This window comes from Choloepus didactylus, chromosome 10 (genome assembly GCF_015220235.1).
Source record: "Choloepus didactylus isolate mChoDid1 chromosome 10, mChoDid1.pri, whole genome shotgun sequence".
Taxonomy (NCBI): domain Eukaryota; kingdom Metazoa; phylum Chordata; class Mammalia; order Pilosa; family Megalonychidae; genus Choloepus; species Choloepus didactylus.
The window spans coordinates 129273908-129301020 of NC_051316.1; the positions used below are offsets into that span (position 1 = coordinate 129273908).

The 27113-nt window shown below is 59.5% G+C and overlaps 1 protein-coding gene across 4 annotated transcripts in view; it reads left to right on the forward strand.

Moving 5' to 3' along the window:
• VAV2 (vav guanine nucleotide exchange factor 2) overlaps window positions 1-27113 on the forward strand; it is a 207282-nt gene that overhangs the window by 101557 nt on the left and 78612 nt on the right. For all 4 annotated transcript variants that reach the window (XM_037797375.1, XM_037797378.1, XM_037797377.1 and 1 more), the window contains exon 3: window positions 13060-13118. In XM_037797375.1, the coding sequence (XP_037653303.1) occupies window positions 13060-13118 (59 nt within the window). The remainder of the gene's footprint in view (window positions 1-13059; window positions 13119-27113) is intronic.

Sequence of the window (27113 nt, forward strand, 5' to 3'; positions counted from 1 at the left end):
TTCGTGCTTCTGAACACTGCGGTTGTGCTTGCACTTAATAACCCAGTTACTAAGTCATTGCTTCAGAGATGAGTGTATAAATTTTAAAATTATTGCTGTATGCAAGAGACAGTTTTTGTTCTCTCTGCTGTTACCACGGTCGTTAATCAGGGGAGGCCACTGCAGCCGCTCTGAGATCCATCCCTCCCCACCCCCACCCCAGGAGCAGGCGGAGGGTGACAGGCGGCAAAAGCATGGAGCCTGGGGCGGGTGAGCAGGGCCCCTGGGAGAGGGTGCCGGGTGACATCAGGCTGGTGCGGCCCCTGGATGCTCCTCCCTGAAGGCATCTGTGCAACGTCACGACATCCAGGTTCTAACCCCTCCACCCGGACAAGGTGGCCACTCTGAGCCTCGGTCTCCCCTTCTGGATCGGGGCGCATAGCACCGCCCTCCCGGATGGTTGAGGATTCGGTGAGGCAGGCTGGCAGTGAGGCATTGGCTCGTTCAAGGGGGTTCCCGGTGGGTGTGACACCCGAGTGTGCTCACCGGCTGTGAGTTAGCGGGGTTGTCGGGTTGGCCCGTCTGTCTGTGGTGAGTGTTGGGGGGCGGTCCCTGCACCCGGAGAGCCAGGGCCCTGCACTGCCATGGAGGGCGTGGGACACAGTGCTTGACTGCTTGGAAGGAAATGCTGCCGGGACCTGTTGGGGGGCAGAGGGGAGCACCAGGCGTCTGCAGCCAGAGGAAGGAGGCAGCATGGGGTCTGGCAGCCTGGCAGGGGTCAGCAGGGAAGCAGGACCGGGCTGGGGGCGGCCCAGACGGCCCAGGTGAGGAGGGTGGGGCCGGTGGTGGCACAGTGCCCCGGCCCCCGTGGAGGGAGCAGGCCCCGGTGGGCAGGGGCTCAGCCCGGAGCAGACGCCCAGCACCGGCCTTATGCCGCCCCTCCTTAGCCCCCGTCGCGAGTCGGAATGCCTCCGAGGACTTCCTTCTGGTCACCTCCGTCCCCCGGTGTCTGACAGTGGAAGGGGGTCTTGCTCTCCTGGGGGAGGTACAGATGCATTTCCCTCTTCTCTCCCTCCCACCCCGCGCAGCTCTGCGTCCACCCCCAGGACCCCAGCCTGGGCTGGCTGCCACCGTCCTGGGCACAGCGGGTGTGGCTCCGCCTTGCCGGTCGCCAGCCTCTGTTCCTTCCCAGTTCCGTCTGGTCTCCGTCCCAACAGGAGCCTCTTCTCCAGTAAGGATCTGGCCCTGCCATGCCCCGTGCCCCTTGGCCCAGAGACCGCTCGCTCCGCTGTCCTCGCTAGCACCCGGCTGTCCCCACGGTCCCTGGACTCCTGAGGCCTGAAGTGTCCCCCTGCCTCAGCCTGGCCATGGCCAGCTTCCCTGGGTCCCAGCCGCCACGCCGCCCCCAGGGCGACACCACCCGGCCTGCTCGCAGACCCTCTTCGGCATGGTACCTTGCTGGGCAGTGATGGTGATGCCGGCCTCAGGCAGCGGGGTGGGAGCGGGTGCCAGGATCAGGAGGTGACTCGGGCCTGATTCCATGCGTCCCCCAGCCACAGCGGCCGGGTGGGGAGTCCCCATCGGTTCACCATAGTGGCCCCGCAGCTTGGCAAGCCCCTGGCCCCGCATGGAGCTCTGGAAGGACCCATGCATCACCCAAGTCTGCTCCCCCTGGGTGCATGTCTTAGACCTGTGGCTCGGAGGCAATTGCTCGCTTTTCTGTTTGGCTAAAGTCGTCAGCCCCCTCCAGGCAGCCCCTCTGCCCGACTGCTCTCGTCTTCTCTGGATGGAGGATTCTGGGGCCAGCCAGGGCATCCAGGTCCTCTCCCATGCCCATGCCCCCCAAGGCCCTCCCCCAGCCTCCTCCTTTGAGTTCTTGGGCAGTGGGCCATCCTACCAGTGGAGCTGGGCCTCTTGGTCAGGTGGGAGCAGCCCGGCCTCCGCGGGGCCCGAGGCGCTGGGCAGCATGTGGGGGCTGTCGTGGTGAGCCAGGCCGGGCAGCGGGGAGGTTTGGGGGTCTGGGCCGGGGTCTCAGGCCTGGAGCCCGAGCACTACCATAAGGCCCGGTTTCGGCTTGGGTGGTACATGCGTGACGTAGCTCACAGCCTGTGGGACCGCGAGAGCGGAACACGACTGCTCCCGGAGCACCCCGAAGGCTCTCTCCATCGTGACCGTGTGTTGGCGCCGTCCTGGCCCTCGCTGGGCCTGCCCTGCCGCCGAGTAGCCGTGGGGCCCTGGGCTCCGCTGCTGGGCCTGCTCTGCCCAGTCCTACAGCGTTTCTTCCGGAGACCCTTCCGGCCTGGGCCTGGCCTGGGGTCCCTTGGGGTTCTCCGGTCCTGCCTTCCCTGGTCTCCTCGCCCTTGGCTGCCTCGAGCCCTGTGTCCCCTGCTTCCCGGTGGGTCTCCTTCCTAGGCAGAGGCCGGTCACCAAGCTCCAGGCACCCTGAGGAGGCGGAGGGGAAACCCGGACACAATCCCATTTTGGGGTGACTTTCTAGAGCGACCCCTCCGTGCTGGCTCAGAAGTGGCCTTGGACTGGACTGGGGGTCAGCCAGACCTGACTCGAGCCTCGGTGCTGCCCCTCGTCGCTCTGTCCCTGGGCACGGGGTGGGGGGTGTTGGTGCCTCAGTTTCCCCATCTGGGTAGGGGCTGCTGACGCTGTCCTTCAGGACTGTGCTGGGGGCAAGACCGTAAGCCCCAGTCAGGAGGGGAGCCGGAGGCCAAGGCTGTGCGGGATGGGGTGGGGGCGGCCCTCCCACATGGGGGCCGAGTCCTGCGGGCAGCAGCTTGTGTGGACGCCTGCTTTCTGGGCCCAGGGCTCCACCCCCACCCTGGAAGGCATCCAGGAGGAAAAGGAACGGTCTGCGTGTCCCAAGTGCAGAGGGGTTGGGGCCTTCCATGGGGGTCTGGGGGTCCCTGGGTCAGAGCCAGGTCCACCTTGCCCAATTCACTTCCCGTAACACCCTGCGGGCCCCCGAGGCCCAGGCTGGGGGCACCTCCTGCAGACCGACCCTCCCGCACTCCTCCTGGGTAAGCACGTGGCAGGGAGGGTGGGAGCCGCTGCAGCCTCTGCGCAGCCGCAGGGCGACAGGAGGCCTGCTCACTGGCGGGAGGAGGGAGGGAGCTGCCCTCTGGGTTTCACCAGCCTGGGCAGAACACGGGGCCCGTTGGCACCCTCGCTCCCTGCCCACCTGCCTCGGCCTCAAATCCAGGGTGAATGAGGCAGCTGCTCCCAGCACAGTTGGGTCTGGGGCGGGGCGGGGACAGCAGAAGCCTGCAGGGCACTGCGGCTCTCGCCATGGGCCATGAGCGGGGAGGGTGGGCGTGAGGGCGGGTGGGAGGCTGCTGCAAATGGCTCATCTTCCCCCCTTCTCCCCCCTTTCTCAGGCGGGCTGAGCCGGCCTGCCCTCCTTCACTCCTTCATCATTCACTCATTCCTCACGTGTTGGCCCAGGGCGTGGAGATTGGGGTGGGGGTGTCTTCTCCACCCTGTGCCCTCGGACCTCGAGTCGGACCCCACGAGTGTGAGTGCACACAAGAGGTGCTCGTCAGTCCCGTCAAGGGCGTGGGGGTGCGGGGAGGGAGACGGGGCTGAGGCTGGGTGTCCCCACCGAGCCTGTGTGCTTCCTTTTCTTCCCTGCAAGCAGCTTTCAGCACTGACGTCTCCCTCGGAGTCCCCTCGACAGCTGCTGCGGCTCACCCACTGAGCAGCGGCCTGCATTTTGCTGCCCAGCCGTTTTGGGGTCTGGGGTCTGGCCCACCCCTCTCTTCCTGTCAGCCCCCCGAGCGGAGCCCCCACCAGGAGCCCCGGTCCTGCTGTGCTGGACTCGGGGGCTGGGGGCGGCCATGCCCACCTGGCTCGCTTCTGTCTTCCTGGCTCTCCCAGCGGTGGAGCTTGAGTGCGAATCTGGCTCCTGCATTCCGTGATCAGTCACTTCTCGGAGCCGGCCGCTTGTCGCCCCAAAGGAAATAGCACCAAGATTTCTGTGACTTTGCTCTCAGTGTGAAGAAAAAGAAACCAACAGCAGGGTGGTGCGGGCTGAGCTGGAGAAAGCGGTTTGTAGTGATTTCCTTCTGAGCGAGCTGCCATGTTTGCTGATTTCTACGGGAGGCGAGTTTCCGGAGCGACGTGTCTAAACGAGTTTCTAGTCCTGCCATGTGGCTGGTGGATGGCACCTGTTTCCAGAGTCTGGAAGCAGTCGATAAGGAAGGTGTGCGGGTGCTGGCTCTGCATGGTTCCTGCTTACGGGTTCCACATGTTGCCAGCTGGGTCAGGGTCAGAAAGTGGCCTCACAAGCTGGCAGCGTGATGGCCGGCTGCCTCCCAGCGACCGCTCACGTGTCCACCGGCGTGGATGGCAGTGCCGAGGCTGCAGCCCAGGCCTGAGGGTGGCTCCCTGTTCCCGCCGGTCGGTTCTGCCTGGGGGGAGCAAATAGCCTGAGGTCTCACTGGAGGAAGTGGGGTGCAGGGCCACGTGCAGGGCCCACAGGGCTGTGATGACATGAGTCGCAGAAGGCTCCCCTCTCGGGGTCATCGATGACCTCGGGTGATTTCCTGGGTCACGGGGCCTCAGTTTTATGTCTGTAAAGTGGGCTCGGCCCAGCCCGTCTCCCCAGACTCTCCCGAGGCCTCGGAGCCCCAGACAGCACCTGGGCAGGTGCACATCTGCCCCCACCTCCCCTCTCAGGTGTCCCCACTGCAGGTGCTGGACGTTGTCGAGAGAAGAAGCGAGAGGAACGTAAGCCTTTCCTATTCCCTGGAGCTTCCCAAAGTTCATGAAACCATGTCCCACAGGAACAAAAGCATTTGACATGGTCACCAGGTGCACATGTGAATAGACATGTCAGAGGGTCACAAAACAGCCCTTCGTTCACCCCCTTCCCTGGCCTCATTGAGAAATGCTCGCCAGGACCCCCAGGCCACCGTCTGCAGTTTGAAAGGCCTCCTCGGGGAGAAGTAGGGAGGGGCCTCACGTTGGACTTCCAGCCTGAGCCGGGTGGGGAGCCGAGTGCCCCCAACTGAGGGCGGGAGGACCTGCGCCCTCCACTCGGCTTCTGGGCACCAGCTGCTCCAGGGAAGGCAGCCCAGCGCCGAGAACCCCGGAGCTGTCCAGAGGCCACGGGAAGTCCTCCCTGTCCGGGAAAGCCCCAGCCTGAGCGGCTCCCTGAGAACAGTGCTGCTTCCTAAAGCCACAGACCCCGCCCCGTCCTCTGTCCCGTGATCTCTCTCTCTGACTTTTCAGCACTTCCCTGACTCTTTTTAAAGTCATAACAAAACACGTAGCCTCTGGCCTTGGGCTGGGCACTTGGCGGCTTCTGTTTTTTCATCCCCGTAAGTGGAGGGTGAAAGCCACCCTAAACCACCCTGGGGTCTCTGCCTGTCATGCAGACCCCCTGTCTGCAAGCTGTTCACGAGCTCGTCCCATCCCGGCCACCAGCGGTCACACACGTCTCACCCTGTTTAACAGATGAAAACACCCAGCCTCGGGGTGAAGCGATTCACCTCAGCGGGGGGGTGGGCGGTGGGTTTGCATCAGGGTGTCTGGGCTCATCCCCACTGCGTCCCTCTCCTGGATAAAACCCGGGCCCGCCCCAGTCTCCGTCTCTCTCTCCCTCCACACCCACCTCGCCTCCTCACCACCTGGACAGCACCTGCGGCCTGCTGGAGGCGTGTGGCCTGGGCCAGCCGCCCTGGCTCGTGTCCACCCAGACCTGTGCCTGGGGCAGGCCGTCTCCCAAACCCTGTTGGAACAACGAACCCCCTTTTTCCACCTTAATGGCAGAAACGGCAGCCTTCTCTAAACGTTATTAGAGTGCAGTCATTCCTGGGCTGGTTGGTTTTAAATACGCCGTGTCTTCTCGCCCACCCCAGCCCCACCCCTGGGACTCCCACAGATGGGTCTGAATGAAAAGAGAGGTAGCATCCCACTAACTCAGGATTTGACAGCTGTTCTCCTCGGGGACCCTTGTGATTTCGTACAGTGCTAACGGCCTGGGGATTTCAGGTAAATATGGTAGATCGATTGCATGGGAGCCCCCTTCCCCCCACCTGCAACACAGGGAATCGCTGGTTAAAATGAAAGAACACAAATTGGAAAATGACAACCAGGCTTGGAATCCAGAACGGGAAATGGCAGGTGCCAGAAATAGCGGGGCACATCAGGCCAGAGAGAAGAGCCGGTGCCAGCGCAGCCACAGGGATTCAGGAACCATCCACCCAGGACCAGGGCCCGAGCAAAGTCGGGAGTGTGTGGGTTGAGGGAAGTGCTCAGCGCTGTGCCAGGAAGGGTGGCCCGTGACATGGGTGCTAGACAGACTGCGGCCTCTGCCCTGGCACGTGGCACGGAAGCAGACAGCTGTGCTGGGCTGGGGGTAAACCACGGTCGCCAGCAGGATCCAGGCCCAGAGGTGGGGTCGGGGTGCCACGCACTGTGGGAACCCAAGCTGAGAGCTCAATGTAAAAATGGCTCTGGAGCCAGGGAAACCAGCAGAGCCTCCAGTAAAAGCGACCCCAAACCACCCCACAGTCATGCCTCTGATAGCCATGGGACCACCCCTCGCCCAGCTGCTGAGACGAGACTACAGCATAAAAGTATACATACAAATATGTGTGTGTCTGTGTATAATACGTGTGTGTATTTATTATCTGTCTGTCTGTCTACCTACCTACCTGCCCATCTAGAGGGAACTCAAAAAGAAAGCATCATGAGAGAGAGTCAGCAGATGCAGTGAATAAGAGAATTCCTATTCTAACAAAAAAGAAATAGGATACAAAAGAAAAGAACAGGAAATTATAAACAAACAGGTAAAGGAACAGATTTTGATAAAGCACGGAAGCGAAGTTCTTAAGAGAAAATAGTAGTTGAAATTAAAAGCTCTTGGATTAGACGGTAGTCTAGACCTAGCTGAAGAGAGAATTAGTGAATTGGAAGGTGAAACTGAGGAAATCACTGAGGGATGAAGAAATGGGAAATGTGAAGGAACAGTTGAGGCATGGAAGAAAGAGGGAGAAGGTCCAGAAGATGGGAATGGAGAGAATGGGATACGGCCATAGTATGAATAGCTGGAAAAGTGGGGGCTTTACAAAAGACCATTGCAAAACTGGGTGAATCATTCTGAGATCAGTCTGTAGCACATGTTCCCAATTTCTTCATTGTCCCATCCTGACTTAGATTATGAATAAGTTGCAAATACTTGTGAGAATGGCCCCTTTGTTGTTCGTTTTGGGACTTGGTGCATTGAAGCAAAAATGCTTGTCTTGTTGCAGTTTGGATTTTTCCCAGGCTCTGGGCATTGACCCAGTGCATCGCTCAGGCTTTCCCCTCATTCCCTGCCAGCCCTGAGGCCTCAGGCCTTTGTGGTCACTACGCCATGATCTGCAGGTATCCCAGGCAGGGGGTGGAGCTTAGGGCCTGCTCAGAGCAGACACCGGGCCTCACTGAGTGGACCACCGCATGCCCACCCTCAAGGAGCTCATGTGGTAGCAAGTCAGCTTCCGGGGCTGCAGGAGCGGCCTGGGGTTTCGTGGGCCTTCCTCTATCATTTAATCACTCATTCCCTTTGTCCCTCCTGTCCCTTTGTCCCTCCATCCCAGTCATCCTTCCCTCTAGTCCACCCACCCATCCACCCATCATACATCTCTGCCGTGCTCCCTCCACCTGCCCATATCAGTGTTTGCTGAGTGACTTCCATGGGCCGGGGCATTTGGGATACCAAGTTCCGAGGCACAGTCCCCCATCGCGGAGTGTGTCAGGCAGGTCCAGTTCTGTGAGCGTGGCTGTGGCCTGGGCGGGGTCTCCACTGGGCTGTCTGCAGAGGGGGTGTCTTATGACCTGTCCATGTTGTGGCCTGTGGGGTGGGACCGAGCCTGCATTTTCACCTTGAGGCCTGGATCAGGGGTCTTTGGTTTGAGTGACATGTTTTATTGAAAGGAGAATGGGTGTAGGGTCTGCACTTGGGGTGGGGGTCCCCCAGCAGGCTTGTTTTTATATGACATTGCCCCCCGCTATGCAAGTGTGTGTGTGGCAGAGAAACGTGAAGATGCATGTTCTGGTTTGCTAATGCTGCAGAATGCAAAACACCAGAGATGGACTGGCTTTTATAAAAAGGGGGTTTATTTGGCTACACAGTTACAGTCTTAAGGCCATAAAGTGTCCAAGGTAACACATCAGTAATCCAGTACCTTCACTGGAGGATGGCCAATGGCGTCCGGAAAACCTCTGCTAGCTAGGAAGGCAGCTGGCATCTGCTCCAAAGCTCTGGCCTCAAAATGGCTTTCTCCCAGGACGTTCCTCTCTAGCAAGCTTGCTCCTCTTCAAAACATCACTCACAGCTGCACTCCGTTCCCTCTCTCTGAGTCAGCTCATTTTTATGGCTCCAGTGATCAAGGCCCACCCTGAATGGGTGGGGCCACGCCTCCATGGGAACATCTCATCAGAGTCATCACCCACAGCTGGGTGGGGCACATTCCAAGCAAATCTAATCGGCACCAAAACGTCTGCCCCACAAGACTACATCAAAGATAATGGCGTTTGGGGGACACAATACATTCAAACTGGCACAGTGCAGTTGGGTAGCTAGAGGAGCTTCTCGTTGGTAATCATTGATAATGTTTCCAGTATTATCTGCCAGTCCCTTTTTACTTTTTTTCTTTTTTTTTTTTTTTGTAATCATTACTGGAGAATTTTTAGGTTTATGGAAAAACCATGCAGGAAGTAAATTTCCTATATGCCCCCATATTTCTGACACCTGGAGTCAGTGTGGCACGTTTGTTATAGTTCATGAAAGGATGTTTTTATGAATGTACTGCTAACTAGAGTCCGATGTTCACAATGGGAGCCAGTACTTTTAGGAGCACGTGTATGTTTTTTTAATTAGACTACATTGTACACACTTTGCAGCCTGTTTGTTTCACTTTAGATATTTATGAATGTATTTCGTATTGATAAATTCCCTTCCACAGCGTCATTTCACATGGTGCTTCAAAATTCCATTGTGTGGCTTTATCCTAGTTTTTTCTCTGGGTGCTGTTGTTGGGCTGAGTCGTGGCCGAGTTTCCGAGCACTGTGACCAGCTGCAGGGAACGGCTCTGGAAGTCACCCCACACATCCATGAGTGGCAGCTCAGGGTCATTTGGAGCCACTGGGTACGTGCTGGACAAGTGCCCCCTAGATGCCCGATGAGGGTCCCAGAGCCCCCCGGAGAGTGTGGGCTCATCAGGAAACCCCCCGATGTCCTGGCAGGAGGTGAGGTCCACCTCTCTGAAATATTCTCTTCGCACAGATTTGCAGCCAGTGTCCAGGCCCAACATGGAGCCCCCAGCCTGACCATGAGCCCGGATGCCATGGACAGGGGGAGGGTAAGGTGGTGGCTTCAGGGCTGGATGCTGAGTGTCCGCTCGTGGTGAGGGGTGCCAGGAGGGAAGCTCTGGGTCAGGGGAGCTTTACCCCGCTCCATTTTCTCCTTCCTGTCGTGGCAGACTGCACCTGAGCCGCCAAAACTCTCGACAAGAGCTTGCTCCCGGCAGGTGTGGTAACGCTCAGTGACGGAATTAGGGAGGGCTGGTTTCCTCCTTTCTGGCCGAGAGAACGGGATGTTTCCCTCACTCAGGAGACCCGGCCCTGCTTGCAAGGCTTTGCTGGCAGCTGCACCCGCTCACCCCAGCCCTTCCGGGAGCTGCCCGCCTGGCACCCATTCATCCTGGCCCTTCTGGGAGCTGCCCGCCCAGCACCCACTCAGCCTGAAGCTCAGAGCCTAGCACAGGCTGCACACCCTGGCTGGAGCGGCACCTGAGGGGAAAGGACAACCTCAGGCTTTTGCTTGGCGGGAGAGTCTGCGGACCCCCAGTGGCAGAGGACGGGGAGAACCCCCTTCCGGAACTCTTGAGGTTCACAGTGGACCCTGCTCTCCCCTGACCCTTAGCTTCCTGGTGTCTGGATCCCGTCTCCTGCCCCGAGGCCCTTCCTGGCCACTGCGCGCCCCCCAGTGTGGCAGCCGCTGGCCCCTGGCAGGACGCCCTGCGGTGGGCCCCGTGTGTGCAGGAGCCCGAGGGCGGATGAGAGCAGCCCCTTGCCCTTCCCCTAATCGGTGGCCCTGCTGGTCCATCCCAGTTCCCGGAGCAGGGGCACCTGGGCCTGGCTGTACCCCTGAGCCCCGTGGGGCCTTACAATAAAAATGCAGATTCCCAGGAGGGCCCTGCTCCACTTCTCCAGCAGAGCTGCGGGTGGTGGGGCCTGGGGATCTGCGTGGTGGGTGCAAAGAGCCGATTGCCCCTGTGGGCAGGTCCCACATCAGCGCCCAGAGCCCGCCCTCCTCGTCCTCTGCGCCGTCAGGTCCGTCTCCACGCCTTCCCGGGTACACCCGAGTGCCAGGCACGTGCGGGCACCACAGGGGACGGTGCACGTCCATCCCGTTCTGTGCGGAGCCAGTGGGCCGTGGTAGTCTCTCGGCAGGACCGGACTCTCTTGGGGGGACGGGTCTTCCTACTTCTGGGTGTCCCCTGCCCTCTCCCCTCCTCGTGTGCACCCCCCTCTCGGCCGAGGCTGCGTGGGCTGTCGGAAGTGGACGGTGAAGACCTGAGCTAAAGGATCTGGCTGGATGTACATGGAGGGCGGGAGGGACGGAGAGAGGAAGCGGGGGCGTGTGTGTGTCTTCATTTGTTAACCAGGACGCAGAAGAGAGTGGAAATAAAAGTTGGGAAAATGTCATCCTTTGACATTTATGTTCTTGGAAGAGGTGGCAGGAGCCGTGGGCCGGGAGGTTTTGCTCATTACCTGAGAGCACAGCCACCGGGGAAATGCAGCCTCTCTCGTGGGAAGGGACACGGCACCATGGTGGTGCCTTGGGGGGCTGGCGCCTCGGGGAGCTGCCGGTTGCTCCACTTCCCTAACTTCTGGGACGGCAGGTTTCACGTGGGGCTGTCTCAGAGCAGCCCCTGCCCTGGACCCTGGGTCCTGGAGTGGGGTCCTCTGTGGACAAAGGGCCCAGGGGTGAGCCCCGAGCTGCACCTTCCAGCACAGGTGCCCAGGAAGCACACAGCCCATGTGGACGCGGGCCAAGTATAATCTGTTTAAGGAGCTGCCCCGTCAGACGGTGTGAACCAAGAGCCGAGCTCTCTGTAGACCTTGCATGGCTGTTTCCATCCTGGAGCAGAACAGCTGCATGGCCGTGACACCCTTGGGACGCCTTGTCCACTGGGGCAGCTGGCACATGCCCGCTCACCTGGGGCGGTCCTCAGGGCTCTCACCACCTCGACAAAACAAAGCTTTCGCACCAAACCCAGGTCAGCAGACGGGTTCCCGACGTCGGGGCAACGTGAGGACCCTGACGACGATTGTAGCAAGCCTGTGCCTGGCTCACTGCTTAGCTGTGGTAGTTGACGAATGGTGTCTGATTAGTAATATCTGCCATTGCTAATTGATTAGCATGGCGTTGATTAGCAGTGTCAGTCACCGAGGCGGACAGGGCTGAATGTGTCGTGTGCCCTGTAGTTGCGTCTTTGGGCTGGGTGTTCTAACAGGCCTTTGAGGTCTCATGCTTCTGGAATTCTATCAACTAGCTCTAAGGCCATATCCAGTCATTTCTTTAATTTTTATTCTCCCTAAACGTTTAGAGCTGTTAAAAGCCAAGAAAAACGGCAAAGCTAAGTTGCTTATGCTTTATGTGAGGCTCCTGGTAGCGCGCGTGTAGTGAGATCACGGCCAGGTGGGCTGCACAGTAAGCCTGTCGGGTATCGACTGAGAAACCCTGTTATTCTGTGGGTTCATGTGTCCACGAACCCCAGCCCCTGAGCTATAACCAGCCACAGGAGGAAGCCAGCACACGGTGGTCAGCTTGTCAGCAGAACGTCCGTCTCAGCAGGCTTAGAAAGGGCCCGTCTGTACAGTTGGGGTTTTTACCCCCCACTTTCTTTCTGAACAACCTTAAAGGACATCTGAGGACTGTGTCACAGCCAGGTGGCTTGGGGTGAGCAGCCATCCTCCATTTTCCATTTATCAAGCATACAGATGAGGCTAGCTGTGTGCAATTAGGAGGATTTGCTGGGATGATGCTCGTAAAAAGCCTGGCGGGTCTCGCTTCCGAGGTGGCAGCACCGGCATCCGCTGTCTGTCATTTGAGCAAGCAGTTGTCGTGGGTCATTTTCCTGTTCCTCACTGTGTGCGTGTGCATGTGCATGCACACACAATCATTGGCATTTACGCACGCTCATGAATGTACACGCACACACAAGCATACATATGATTCACACATGCATGCACACACACAAGCATATACATGCATCCCTGTGCACACAACGTACATGCACACACAAGCAACATGATGCAGACACATGCAGCAACGTGCACGCACATGCACACACATGAAGACAAATCCAGGATGCACACATATCATGCACAGGCACACATACATATGCATGCATGCACTTGTAGGTGTGCTCACACATACGCACTTGAACGCGCATGTGCACGCACACACTGGTCTCAAGGCGAGGCTTTCTGGGGGCACTGTGTCGTTTTGATGGTGGATGGGATACTGCTTTGGGGCTTCTGAAGCCTGGGAGACGGGCGAGCCCCTTCCCTCTCTGGGCCTCCATTTCCCCGTCTGCACAAGGGGCTGGCACCCGCTGCGAGCAGGCATCATGGCAATCAGACAGTGACGTTCAGAGAGCAGCACGTGTGCACGCTGCTTGGGCACTCTCCCACGAAGGCTCACCGCAGCCTGTGGCAGCAGCCGTGCTGTCAGTCTCTTGGTCAGTGTGGAAACGAGACTCAGGGTTGGTGAGTAGCTGGTGCCAGAAGCCGGCAGTGCGGGGATCTCAGCTGAGACCCGTCCCCTCCGAGGCTCTGCCCCAGGAGCACAGCAGCTCCCAGCAAATATCAGTGCATCAAAATGACAGATTTTTTTACACTAAATACAAAATAGGTATCTTGCCTAAAAAATGTTATGCTGTGTTTTTGCTTTTCATCAAGATGAAATATGCTTAGAAAACAGTTTTCTCCTTCTACAAAACACTTTGTTACAGCTTTATGATGACTTTCCAATTTCTCTTGGAATTACAGGAGTGCCTTTTTGTCTCCCCGCAGGTCGTCTCCGCCGTGTCGCGGCTGTCCCTGCACAGCATCGCACAGAACAAAGGGATCAGGTGAGCCTTCCGGAGCGCCGTGCTGCAAAGCACGGGCCCTCTGTCATCCCCCACCAACGTGCCTTGTCGCAGATATTGGAGTTTTAAGCAGATCGCCTCCGCCTGTGTCTTTATCACGAATTTTCAATGCATCGTCGACTTGCCTGTTGGCGGTGGCTGGGAGGGGCGGGGAGGGGGAAGCCTTCATTTCACACCAGGGACATCTTGCAAGCATGTTACTGATGGCTGCAAAATCTCCTTCGATGTAGGTAATAAGATCAGCAGATTAATCCTTTCACGGATCATTGCCTGCCTAAGTGCACTCGCATACATCGGCATTGGGCAGGTGCTGTGAGTGGTGGAGCTGGTGCTTGTTCGTAGCGATGGGGTGGGTGGGGGGCAGGCGGCGTGTTACGGAGCGGCTGCGGGACTCTCGGGCAGGGCCCCCGTGAGGATGCCCGGGCCTTTCACCACTGGCTTTGAGAATCCTGCTTGGATCACCAGGTTCAGTCTCAGAGGATCCCGGGGCCCCTGGGGCTGGCCTTCCACCCCCACACGTGCCTAGGTGCACAGGCAACAGGGAACAGAGAGGGGTCACACAGGAGAAGGCGGCACAGCAGGTTCTGTGACTCAGATCAGGGGCAAGAGGACTGTTAAACGGGGACCGGTTTCCAGGCGGGGCGGGGGTGCCGACGGGACCTGCCCCTCCCCGACGTGTCCGGGAGGCTCCGCGGAGGACGCAGGTGGAACGAGAGGCCCAGATGCAGAAGTAGCATCTGGATCCAGGCCACAAGGTGACGGCCCTGATGGAGGGGCTGCAGCCAGGTGTTGTCGGGGGGGGGGGTCCATGTGTGCCGGCAGGCCGGGGGTCCGGGACAACAGTGCCTGTGCCTTCGTTTCCGCCTGCCCTGGGTGGGGGTCGTCTGCCCAGCTCGGGAGACACTGTGGCTGATGCAAACGCCAGTGAGCCCACCGGGACTTGCATTGCCGCTGGGTTCCTGGAGGACTTAGAAATTCCTCTGAATTGAGTTTTTTTGGTGTTTTTTTTCCTAACATAGGATAGGCTGTTAACATTTTTAAAAAATTAAATATTAAACACATAGAAAAGCATATTTGTAACTTGTCCAGGGTAAAAAGAATAACAACAAAACAAAACCCTTTGTACCCAGCACCCAGCATGAGTCCTAGAATCTTCTTTCTACCCAAGAGCCCCCAGTTGATGAGTGGTTTTTCAACACAGCCATCGCGAGGTCTGCAGAAGGGATGTTTAAAATTTTTTAATTAAGATAAAAGTGTTTCTGGAAACAAAGAAAATACGTGTTTTTCGCAGCGATGACTGCCCACTCTCCCACCGGCCCTGGGGTGGTCCTCCCTGTTCTGATGTGCTCTTGTGTACATACGTTCGCGGGCAGGAGTGCGATTTGTGTTCTCTGCTCTTTCACATCACACTGGACTCTGCCTTCTCCAGATCCACTGAGGCTTCTCCCACTCGGAGGCTGCTGCACGGAGCCCCAGAGGGTCCTGGGGGCGGCAGGCCTGGCCCAGCTCGACCCTGGATGCAGTCCTGGGTGACCGCCACAGCCAGCCCCAGCTGCACTAACATTTCAGCTCTCGACAGCCTCCCGAAGGGTGAGCCTCCGTCTGCAGGCTCGGGGGCCTCCGTCTCCCTGGGGGTTTGTAGCTGGTGAGAGACCCCACGGTGGCTCTGAGGGTGGGGGAGGACGTGGAGCCAGCCAGACCTGGGCCGCTGCCCACCATGTCCTGCTCCCCAGTAAGCCTGGAGGCTCCTTCGGGCCAGGGCTGAGCACCCTCCCTCCGGGGTCCCTGCGTTGGCCCAGCCCCTGGCTCCCCCTCTGCCCCGGCCGCCCCGGTGCTCCCAGCCCCGGTGCTTGTCAGCCGTTCCTACGGCAGATGGACAGAAGCAAACAGTCTGCCCCACCCTCTGCGGGTTCTGGGCCCTGCTGGCAGGTGCAAACAGAAACCCACCCCTTTCCCTCTCCAGCTGGGACTGCTGGGCAGCGAGTGGAGACCCCGGCCTGAGGCTGCCATCCCACGGGAGGTGGTGGCTGAAGCGGGTGGAGAGCTTGGGTGTGGGGTTGGCGAGGCCCTGCGTCCTGGTCAGGTCTGTGTGGGGATGTCTTTGGAGCCCTTCTTTCCTCCTGGTGAGGTGGGGACAGCACGGGGGCTTAGTGGGATGCACCAAGATGGGATGGTGTCTGGGAACCCCTTAGGGCTGGGTGTGGCAGGGTCCCCAAGAACCCCTGAGGCTTAATGAGTGGCATGAACTCTCAGAACTCATAAAAGCCCTTACGGTCAGGGGGTGACTGTGAAAGGGACAGGTTAGAATCTGCAGAGGGTGGGGTCCCGGAGGGGCCAGGCACCAGCGCCCGAGGGTCCCCCCAGGGGAGCTGTGCAGACACCACGTAAATCCTTCCAGCAATTGTGGGTCACGCTCACCAAGCCCTGGCAGCCAGGAACGCACCAGGGCCCGGTCAGCCATGAGGTTCTGGACCCCCTAAGGCCTTACCCTAACTCCTCAGTCTCCAGCTCCCCAGAAGTCAGACTGTGGTGGGACCTCCCCAGGGCTCACGTCGTCCCCTGGGAGCAGCCGGGAGCTGGGCCTTTCTTTGGGTGTCTGGGGCCTGTGCACCCCGCACCTGCTGACCTGACTGCCTCCCACACGTGGGGGCTGCGCCGCAGGCTGGAGCTTTCCCAGGGTCCTTCCCTCCACAGCCCCTGGCGACCAGTCTCCGAATCGGCCCGGATCACGTCTGAGTGCAGGAGGCAGGTGCCCCCTCGGGCAGCCCTGTTCAGCACGGTGCGTGAATCATCACCTTCTCCTGCCCCCTCGGCTGAGAGATTTTCGTGGTAATGTCAACATTCTGGGAGCTGTCATCCACACTTGACAAAAGACCCCAGAAGCTCTTTACCAAAGAGTGTTTTTCCTGATGTTTCTAAGTAGCCCAAGGTTTTACCTTAGCCAAACCCTTTCTGTTTTGAAAACCCGCACATCAGGCCCATGGCTGCGCAGGATCTCCTCCTCGTTCCTCCGGTGACTGGATGGCCGCCAAGATGCTCCCATAAAAACTGAGCATTTTCACAACCCCTGCACTTTGCATAATGAGCTGATTTTCTGTCAAAGCCCCAGTCATGCCTCGTGGAGGCTGATGAATTGGGGACTTAATCCAAGCGTCCCCACCCTGGCCATTGCTGGCGGTAGAGGCGGGGGTCCATGGCGAGTCATCCTGCGTGGCCTGCATCGCCGGAGCCCACCCTCTGGGTTGAGGGGTGTCCTGATTTGGGGCTCTCATAGGTTTGAACAGTTGGGAGGGTGGAGATGGTGAAGGGCAAGTCCGTCCCCATGCCTGAAGCTGACAAGCAGGTCGGCCTGCGAAGGACACATCTGTTAGCTACTGTTCATCGAGTGGCCTTAGGCAGGGTCCCTCTCTGAGCCTCTGTCTCTTCTTCTGTAGGTTGGGAACGGTTCCCGTGCCTTACACAGTTGCTCGAGCACACAGCACGTTCCACACAGCATCCAGCACTAAATCAGTGCCCAGTTGGGGCTGGTGCAGGGGGTCCAATGGTGATCCCCAAGTTCCATCCATGTCGTAAGCCCCAGAACCCATCAGTGCGGCCTTATTTTAAAAAGGTCTTTGCAGATATGATTAAGTGAAAGGTCTTGTGCTGGTTTGGATGTATTATGTCCCCTAAAATGCCATGTTCTTTGATGCAATCTTGTGGGGGCAGACATATTGGTGTCGATTAGGTTGGAACCTTTGGATTAGGTCGTTCCCATGGAGATGTGACCCACCCAACTATAGGTGATAACTCTGATTAGATACTTTCCTTGGAGGTATGGCCCCTGATTAGCTTACTAGAGCCATATATAAGAGCTCGGACAGAAGGAGCTTGCTGCTACAACTTATAGAGACATTTTGGAGACAGCCGTTGAAAGCAGACTTGCTATCTCTTTGGAGATACTAGCCTAGAGTTTGCTCTAGAGAAGCTAAGAGAGGACGAAACGCCCCAAGAACATTTTGAAGAATGCACAGGAGCTAAGAGTGGAGCTGGAACAGAACCCAGGATCAGCAGATGCCAACCACGTGCTTTTCCAGCTAACAGGTTTTCCGGACACCAATGGCCTTTCTCCAGTGAAGGTATACTTGTATTGAAGCCTTAACTTGGACGTTTTCATGGCCTTTAGATTATAAATTTGTAAGCAAATAAACCCACTTTCTAAGAGCCAGTCCATTTTTGGTGTATTGCCAACAGCGGCATTAGCAAACCGGAACAGGTCTCGAGATGAGACCACCTGGATTATCTGGATGAGCCCTAAGTCCAGTGTCCTTATGAGAGTCATTCGGGGGGGCAGGTGTGGGAGGAGGCAGCAGTGACAGCCACGAGCCAAAGAGCACCTGGACCACTGGGAGCTGGAAGAGGCAGGAAGGAGCCCCCCAAAAGCCTCCAGAGGGAGCGCTCCACCCCGCCCCCAGCCCAGTTTTAGACTGTTGGCCTCCAGAATGGTGAGAGAACAAATTTCTGTGGTTTCAGGTCGCCCAGGTGCTGTTTATTGGTTATGACTTCTGTTCTGGTTTGCTAATGCTGCTGGAATGCAAAACACCAGAAATGGACTGGCTTTTATAATGGGGTTTGTTTGGCTACAAAGTTACAGTCTTAAGGCCATAAAGTGTCCAAGGTAAGGCATCAACAACAGGGTACCTTCACTGGAGAAAGGCCCTTGGCATCTGGAAAACTTCTCTTAGCTGGGAAGGCACGTGGCTGGCGTCTGCTGGTCCCGGCTTGTGTTCCAGCTTCTCTCGGCTCCTGTGCATTTTTCAAAATGTTGCTCTTGGGGCATTTTGTCCTCTCTGAGCTTCTCCAGAGCAAAAAAGTCTGCTTTCAACGGCTGTCTCGAAAGTGTCTCTCTTGGCTACAGCACCTCTTTCTGTCTGTGAACACTTTTATAGGACTCCAGTGATTCAATTCAGACCCTTCCTGAATGGGTGAGGAACACCTCTATGGAAATTATCTAATCAAAGGTTGATTGAGTCACGTCTCCATGGAAACACTCAATCAAAGGATTCCAACCTAATCAACACCAATATGTCTTCCCCCACAAGATTGCATCAAAGAACATGGTGTTTTGGGGGACATGATGCATCCAAATCAGCACAGCGCCCCACGACTCTGAGCTGCCCATGAGCCAGCTTCGGCAGCTGACCGCTGGGCAGCAGTGCCCGCCGTCTCCAGGGCGAGCAGGGTGGGTGGCAGGAAGGTCTCAGGCCGCTCACCTCCGGCTCCCCCGAGTCGTGCCTTCCCAGACGTGTCCCCTCTGCTGATGGCTACAGTTGGCAACCACGGCAGGAGGCAGGGGTCGTCAGCGCCTGACAAAGCGGGGGCAGCGGTCAGTGCTGTGACACTGAGGGGTGCCTGTGGGGTGTGAGCCCTGTGAGCCCTGCTCTGCCATGGGGGTCTGGGGAAGGACAAAGGCGGGCACCTCTTGCGCCCCTGGAGCCGGCAGTGAGTCCCTGAGACCCCAGCACCCCAGGCCGCAGTGCGGCTTCTGAGAGCAGAGGCTTGTTCTGTTGTCAGGTCTGTCTTGGGGTGACACCATTCTTGGTAAGTGGGAGGGCGCTGTGTGGCCCCCCAGGGCTCAGCCCCTCCCTGGCTTCTCTCCGGACCCCTGGGCTGCTTTAGACTGCCCGGGAAGGGGGACGGGGACCACCCCCTCACATTGCCAGAGCCCTGAGGTTCGCCAGCTGGGCCCAGAAGACCCCAGACCTCATGAAGCTGGGGGTCTTGGGAACTGCCCGTGGGCTGCCAGCTGGCGGAGCTGCCATCCGGGCCTCCAGGCAGGTCTCGGGCTGGCCCCATATCATCCCAGCTGGGGTGGGAGGCCCTGGGCCCTGATAGAGGGCAGCCACCACGGCTCACACTCACCCTGAAGGGCGCGTCTGTCCCCCACCGGGACTGCGTTGACATGTTGCCCGATCTGCGGGCAGCCCGTGCCACCCAGCCTGTGGGACCCGGGCAGTCTTCTTCCCTCAGGCCTCAGTTTCCCCAGGCCAGGCGTTTCCAGCCTCCGTTTGGGGCTGGCCAGAGCAGCTCTGCTCCCAGCAGGCTCCTGTCTGGACGAAGTTGGGCAGGGGTGCCCTGAGCTGACAATGTGGGACCCACAGGGCCGGTGCGTGCTGGGGACCAAGTCCCTGCTGCCCGTGGCTGCGCAGACCCTGTGGGCCCCTGGGGGCTCCCTCCTGCAGCCCCCAAGGAACCAGCCCTGGGAACCGTGAGAGAGTGGACGAGCTGGTGGGAGTCACTGCGTGTGAGGCAGTGTCCTGCAGCGGCCGCAGGGGCTACGCGGTGGCGTCCGGGGGCTGGCTTTTTAAAAACAATTGAGGTGAAATTCCCACTGCATAAAAGTAACCTGACAGCCGATTCACATTTGGGGCACTCGTGTGTTGTGCGCATGGCTGTTCTCTGGCTCCAAATGTTTTCCTGCCCCGAATGTGCCCCTCCCTGTCTGCTGGCCAGCCCCGTAACCGCGGGTCTGTTTTCTCTCTCTCCGGATTTGCCAACTCCGGACGTGTCACATAAACAGTCAGGCAACATCCGTCCTTCGCTGAGTGCACTGTCCTCAGGGCCCTGCCCCAGGGCGGCGTGTCCCAGCTCGGTCCTCTTTCCGGCTGGACGCCCGTTGTGTGGTGGGGCCACGTTTTGCTGCCCCATCCTAGCGCTGGTGGACACGGGCTGTTTCCCTGTGGTGGCGATTGTGCAGAGCCGCCAGCAGCGTGTCGAGGTTTTTGTTTGAATACTTGTTTTCCATCTTTTGAGGTGTTCTGACACTTTGATTATTTTCTGCCCTGGACATGCACAGGGACAGATGCTGATTCACTGGCTTTCCTGGAAAACCGAACCGGGGTCTCCCAGGTGGGGGCTCAGGGTCCCCTCCTGGCGTCCAAGTCAGGTTTGACAGTGGCTGTGAGGTTTGTGCCTCGGGTCTAACCTGCCACCACTAGCTCTCATCACGGGGGCTGTCCTGGCCCGGGCTTTACCTGCCTGATCTCCCGCTGCCTCTGCACGAGCTCCCTGCAGCTCAGAGGGTGGGCCCCGGCACGTCCCCAGCTGGGAAGTGACCCTCCTGGACTGGCCCTTGTTGCCTCACTGCCCCGTTTCCTGCCTGCTCTTGTCGTCACTCCCCCTCAAACTCCATTTTGGGGTGCCTAGAGGCCCTCACGCTCAGTCTTGTCCTTTCCTCCGATCTGGGAGACCCCAGCCCCGTTTTAGGGGAGCTGAGCTGACGTCTCTCCCCTGGATGGACGGCTGCGGGGGGTGGGGGAGGCCGGGGTCAGACAGAGGCCGGGGCGGGAGAACTGGATGTCTCCCAGCACCCAGGGGCTGAGCATCCTTCTTTAATTCCCAGCGAATTCTCGGAATATCAGACACACCCGTATCTAAATCTAAGTACAACAGAACATTCCGGAATCAGAAACAGAGCGCTCCCGTGTTGTCAGTGGCTTCCGAGAACCCGCTCTGTGGTCTTCCCCATGAGAAGAGCTGGTGGTGGGCCTTCCCTGCAGAGCCAGCGGGCGCCTGGCCCTCCCGCCGCGTGGCCGCCGTGGGGCCACAGGCCAGAGGCAGACGCAGTCTCAGCGGTGGCTGAGCTCTGCCCCGACACCCTGACAAGGCTCGGCCATCACTCTCCCGGGGGCTGGCGGGAGTCTGCTGCCTGTTTGGGGGGCTGTGCATGCCTTCACTCCACCCCCAAACCTTGTTGGGCCTTCGAGAGTCACCCAAAAGTTGCCGATTACGTGACTTGAGATGTCATGATTGGAGGGTGCATGAGTGGGCTCAGGGGGGCCGTGCCCCCGGGTGTGGTGGAGCCTTTGGTGTGCACAGCCCATTTTTGCAGAGGGTGCCGCAATGCTCAGAGGGAGCCTCCCCAAGGTACGGAGTTCAAGCTCTTCCTGTGCAGAAAGCCCTGGGCTCCCCTCCCTCGAGTCTGTCCTGAACCTACAGCCATTGGCTGGGGCTCCCGGAGTCTTTCCTCTTAGGTGCAGCGTCCCAGCCCTCTCCCATCCCCCATCCTGGCTGACGATGCTCCTTTCCAAATGTGGTGCTTCCAGGTTAATTCCAGATAATTGGACTGTCTGCAAGGGAGGGCCCGGGTGGGAAGCAGCAGTTTCCACCAGCTTAGAGATTCTTCATGCCGGGAGAAGGGCTTTCACCTCCCCACCCGGCCGCAGCAAGCAGCTGTCCTGCCAGCTGTCCTCCCGTCCTCGTGGGGGGCAGGGCTCGGGAGAGTGGCCGTGGGAACCCCCAGGCCAGCCTAACTGGAGAGCCTTTGCCGCTTCTTATCCCCAGGACGATAGAGCCAGCATCGTTTGGCAAGTAATTGGAAGAAATGAGGTTCCTTCCCGGGGACAGGTTGCAGTTAAATTGCTGGGTGCCACGCCCCTGGGGTGCAGGTGGGCAGTCCTCTGGTGGGTGGGTTCATCCACGGCTCCCCACCAGTCACCAGCCTGCTCTGCAGAGCTGGCTCTAGCCCCTGCAGCCCTGCACCCGGGATCTGCATGCCCCGGGGAGTAGCACCAGTCCCCGCCAGCATGGTATGTTCGCATCGGGCCACAGCCACGAGCTCCCCGTTCCCTCACACCTCGTTCCCGCAGCCTCTCCCTTTCCAGCTCCCTGTCTTCTGTATTTACTCAGCAGCCGTTGAGGCCAGAATGCACAGTGTTACACAGCATGCGCACGTGTGAGCATGAGCACGTGTGTGTCTATGTGTGTGCATGCACGTGTCTGTGTGAGCATGTGTGCGTGCGCATGCATGTCCATGTGTGTGTGCGTGCATTGTGTCTGCACGCGTGTGCACATGTCTCTTCTCTCCCACACTGGACCCTGGGCTCCTGAAGGGCCAGCCTGGGCCCTGCTCGTTTCTGCCTCCCGGTGTCTGACAACTGAATCTGAGCATAGGGATCGCGCCTTCTGGGACAGCGGGTGCTGGAGTGTTCCGGATCCTCAGTGGGGTTCGGTTGCAGGTTCTCAAATGGGTGGCGCCCATTTGGTTGCAGCAGGGGTGGGGGTGGGGGGTGCTCGTCACCCTCTCCAGGGTCTGCTGCAGGAGGAGTGGGGGGTGGGCTAGCAGAGGGCACTGGGACCTGTCGTTCGGCTCCCTGTGAATGAGCATCCTGGGTGGATGGTGCAGCCGAGGCTGGTGGCTGGGAGGGGAGGGGCTCCGCAGCAGAGAAGGGGGTGCAGGGGGTGGGGAGAGGGCGCGGGCTTGTGGGCTGGGTTGTGGCAGTCCATCTGGTCCCCGTCCCCTCCCTGAGACCCCCCGGGTGTGTCAGGCAGGACCCGCTGCCCCTGGGGCAGCTGCGCTGGCAGGTGGGTGTCAGCACACTGCCCAGGGGCCATGCTGGGGGTGTGAGCCCAGGGCCCACAGGGCATGGCCTCCCCACAAGAACACTGCCTTTGGTGAGGCCGAATGTCTCCCTTTTCTGTTCACCGAGCAAGATGACAGCGAGCCCAGGCTGCATCCGGGAGGGGTCCCTGCCCAGGTGGCCGGGCCGTGTGTCCAGCTTGGTTCCGAGTGGGGGTGGGTTTGCTCCGAGCCCTCCTTCCGCCCTCTCTTGGCTGAGGATGCCAGCCCTGCACGGTGCCCTGTGGCCCCCAGTCGGGAAGGTGCGCGTGCCCGGGGCTAAGGGGCCCCGAGAGCTGGCCCTTGTGCATTATGCCACGTCCCACCCTAGCTGGCCCTCAGCAGGGAAGGGGCTTGGGGCCCTGCCCCACTGTCCGGGAGCCTGGAATCCCAGCCCTGCCGCCACCAGCTGAGACCGAGGGCACCAGGGGGATGGGGCGTGGCACCCACCGCTGTCCCCGTGCACTGCTCCGACCAGGGACCGCGCACGGGGAGCACGGGACAGACGGGTCAGTGCTGCTTTCTCCAGGGTCGAGCCGCCGCGCGGGGCTCCCGCCTGCCCTCGCTTGTCACCCGCTACTGCCCGGAACGTCCGGGGAGCACGCGTGTGACTCTCCATGCTACCTCTGCGGGCACGGCTGCCGGAAAGGGGCACGTTTGTTCCGGAGCTTAGGAGCTGGCCGCGTCACGTGGGGGCGGCTGCAGCTGGTCCACGCGAGGTGCTCAGGAGTGTGGCGGGTGGGGCGCGGCGGCCACGTCCGCTGGGGCTTTCTTTAAAAAGACAGCCAGGCCCTGGGTTTCTCCCCCCTGAACTCCCAGGTCATCGCTCGTCAGGTGAGCATGTCCGGCCCTTCACAGGTGACTCTCGGGAGGCTGGTCTGGCTGCCCAGGTGCAGGGTGGTTACTGCTGCCTCCCTCCTGCGCGTGCTCCCATGCATGCCTCCCTCCTCCCTCCATTCCCCCTCCATCCTCCCTCTCTCCTCCTTCCACCCCCTTATCCCTCCTCCCTCCCTCCTCCCTCCCTCCCTTTCCCCTCCCACCCTGCCTCTGCCCCATTCGACTTGACCTTCAGGTAGTCCTGTCTCCGTGCAGTAACGTGGGTGCTTCAAGGACTGGCAGATGCCAGGTCAGGACCCACCTGCTGGCCCATGGACGTCCTTGGGGCCGTTGATTATGGCGGGTGGGCAGGTGCCTGCAGTGTGGCTCCTGCGGGGGGTGCCAAGATGCTGGACCAGCTTCCTACCCCTCCCCGAGCCTCGGTGGCCCCTCGGTGAAGCCGCAGCGACCGTCGTAACCACCTCACTGGTGCCGTGGGAACTGCAGGCACAGTGTCCGCACAGTTCTCAGCTCAGTGCCTTAGTGCCCAGCACCCAATAGCTTCTCAGAAGCCACGCGGCAGGAGGAGGAGGAGCCACCTCTCTGTGCCTCGGTTTCTCCCCAGCGGCTGTCTGGGAGGCATGTGTCCCGAGCCCTCAGCATGCCCCATGCCAGTGAGGGGAGCCCCCCATTTCTGCGGTGTTTTGGCCACAGGGTGTCCGTGCACAGCACAGGCCCTGTTGGCCGTGTCTCGCTGGCAGAGGTCACTTGTGCCAACGTGAGACAAACCTGCCAGTTGGTGAACACACAGGGTGAGTGAGCTTCTGCCCGGGCTGTGAGCACATCTGCGGTGGGTGGGGGACCGTGGGCACAGGGGTGCCGGGTATGTCCCCGGGCCCAGCACTCGTCACTGTGACAGCCTCCCAGGCGCTGGGTGGCCTCACTCGTGTCCTCGCGGCTGCGTTCTGGAGCCTCTGGCCTGGCTCCCCCAGCCCCGAAGGGTCACACCGACAGAGCCCTTCGTCTCCGCCGTCTCGGCGTCCCGGGGCTGCCCTAACAATCACCCACAAGTCGAGGTGCATCACACAACAGTGTTTTGTTGTCTCGGTCCTGGCGGCAGAGTCTGACATCTCTGGGGCAGGGTCTGCCCGCGCCCCTCGACCTCTTGCGTCCGTGGCCTGTGGCTGCTCACCCCAGCCTCTGCCTCCGTCTTCCTGTGGGCTGAGTCAGGGTGGGGGGTCTTGTCTGGGGTGAGGGGAGGGCTTTGCGGCTTGATCTGATTTGCATTTGGAGAAGGTCACCCAGGTGGGCAGGACACAGGGGGCCGAGGGAGGGCCGGGCGGCCATTCTCCGGCGTTACAGGAGTCGCTCCAGGCAGGAGGTGCCGGAGGTGGGATGGCAGCGAAGCAACCTGTAGGGCTACCAGCCTGCAAAGACGGGGTGGGAGAAGTCAGGGGAAGGGTGGCTGGCAGGCCTGGGGGCTGGCAGGTGGGTATCCAGGCCACGGCCACATCCTGAGCCTGGAACCTGCGAATGCGGCCTTGTTTGGGAAAGGGCTTTTGCAGATGCAATCGTGTGAGGGGTCTCGAGAGGAGATCCTGCTGGGCTGCCCAGGGGGCCCTACATCTGGTGTCTGTAAAAGAGACGCACAGGAGGGACAGAGAAGGAGCCACCACCGATGATGGAGGCAGACGGCAGGGTGTGGGCATGAGCTGCACGGAGCTCCCGGAGGGAGCGTGGCCCTGCCCTCCCCTTGACTCGCACTTGCAGCTTCCAGGACTGGGGAACATGGATTTCTGTTATTTTGCCGCCATCTGCCCGGCAGCCGCAGGAACTCGGTGTGGAAATGGGCTCTGGCGAGCAGCAAGCCCTGGGCCAAGGACTGTGGGGTCTCCTTCTACCGTGCACCCCCGGCCTCCAGCATCTCCCCACCAGCACCACTCCAAGCCCATCGACACCCCAGTGACTCCCCATTCAGTGCTCCCTGCAGGGCCTTGGGTCGGCTCTCCTGCCAGTCCGGAGACCTGAATGCTGAGGAGGCCAGGCACGGGGGTCAGGCTCCCCCAGACTTCCCCGAGGACAGTGGCCCCTGGGCAGCTCCCTGCACTCGGGGTGGGAACACCCCACCCCCTGGCTGTCGGCTCCGGGGCCAAAGCCCTTCCGACTCCATTCTACCCTCCGGGGAGCAAAGATGGTTTCACTCCGTAACGAGCAAAACACAAAAAGGCTCTTCTGCAGATAGCACTGTGAAGCGTTTACTTGGGCAGCTGGGAAACGGCATTGGCTTGTTTTTGGAGACCGAGAGGAAGAGGGCCGTCGTGCCTTGTACAGGACCTGTGCCTGTGCAGAAGGATGGTGAGGACGTTTGATGGGCCCCGGAGCAGAGGATGGTGGCTGGGTGGCTGGTCTGGCCCCCAGCAGGGAGATGAGGTCAGGAAACTGCCGTTAAGCAAAATACCAGAAATGGATTGACATCTATAAAGGGGGTTTATTTGGTTACAGAGTTGCAGTCTTATGGCCATGCAAATGTCCAAAGGCATCAACAGTAGGGCACCTTCACCAAAGAACACCGACGGTGTCCGGAAAACTTCTGTTAGCTGGGAAGGCACGTGGCTGGCGTCCACTTGCTTCTAGGCTGCGTTCTACTCCTCTCTCAGCTCCCGTACATTCTTCAAAATGCTGCCCTCGGGGCATTTTGTCCTCTCAGCGTCTCTGCAGCAAAGTATCAGCAAAAAGTCTGCTTTCAATGGTCATCTCCAAATGTCACTCTCAGCTGCTCTCTAAAATGTCAGTTTCAGCTCTCTGAGCCCCTTCTGTGTGTGAGCTCTTTTATAGGACTCCAGTGAGTAAATCAAGACCCACCCTAAGTGGGCGGGGCCACATCTCCTTGGAAATAATCTAATCAAATGGTTCGCCCACAGTTGATTGAGATAAATCTCCATGGAAACAGTCCAAGGATTTCAGACCAATCAACACTAATACATCTGCCCCTACAAGATTACATTAAAGAACATGGTGTTTTGGGAGGACTTAATACATCCAAACTGGCACTCCCTCCCCAGCCCAGGACAGGGTGAGGGGTGCCCACTCCAGCCTGGCCCCTGCACTGCAGGAGTGGACATGGGGGGGACCCGGCCCGAGTCTCATCCAAGGGCAGAGGGCCAAGTGAATACAGAATCAGAAACAAGGTAGGATTCCATGTCGTCCAGAAAGGAGCCCAGTTGAAAGTGGAGACGGGCTGGCTCACCTCGCCGTGGAAGGAGGCTCTTTAGGAATAAAGGGGCAGGAGTCCCAAATGTCACCTGGGTGGTCCTCATGGCGGCTCTCATCTACTGTGTCCCTGCCCTGGGTGCCAGCCGCTTCAGCCAGCCAGGCTGGATGAGGGTCCGCAACAGAAACAAATAGCTAAGCCCCTGTCCCCGGAGCCAGGGCGGACAGCCTCAAGCTGGAACCCAGGTGGTCTCTGTGGCTGAGAAAATTGGACAGGCCAGCTCATGGGCCTTGGCTGGGAGTTTCCTCCACACACCTTCAGATCATGTCTCCTTGGCCAAACCAAGCCCCCGCCTCTCCCCGGGGTCAGAGGGCAACCAGTGGGGTACATCCTCTCCCGCAGGGGATGGAGCCGTGTCTTTGGGAACAGGTGTTCACCCCACCCTGCTGCCTCGCGCTGCCCCTCTCTGGGAGGAGGGGCTGGGGTCAGCCCCATTCTACAGGAGGAGAAACTGAGGCAGGGTGAGTGTGCGAGTGGTAGAGCTGAATGCAGGTGCAGTGGGGTCTCCAGCCCG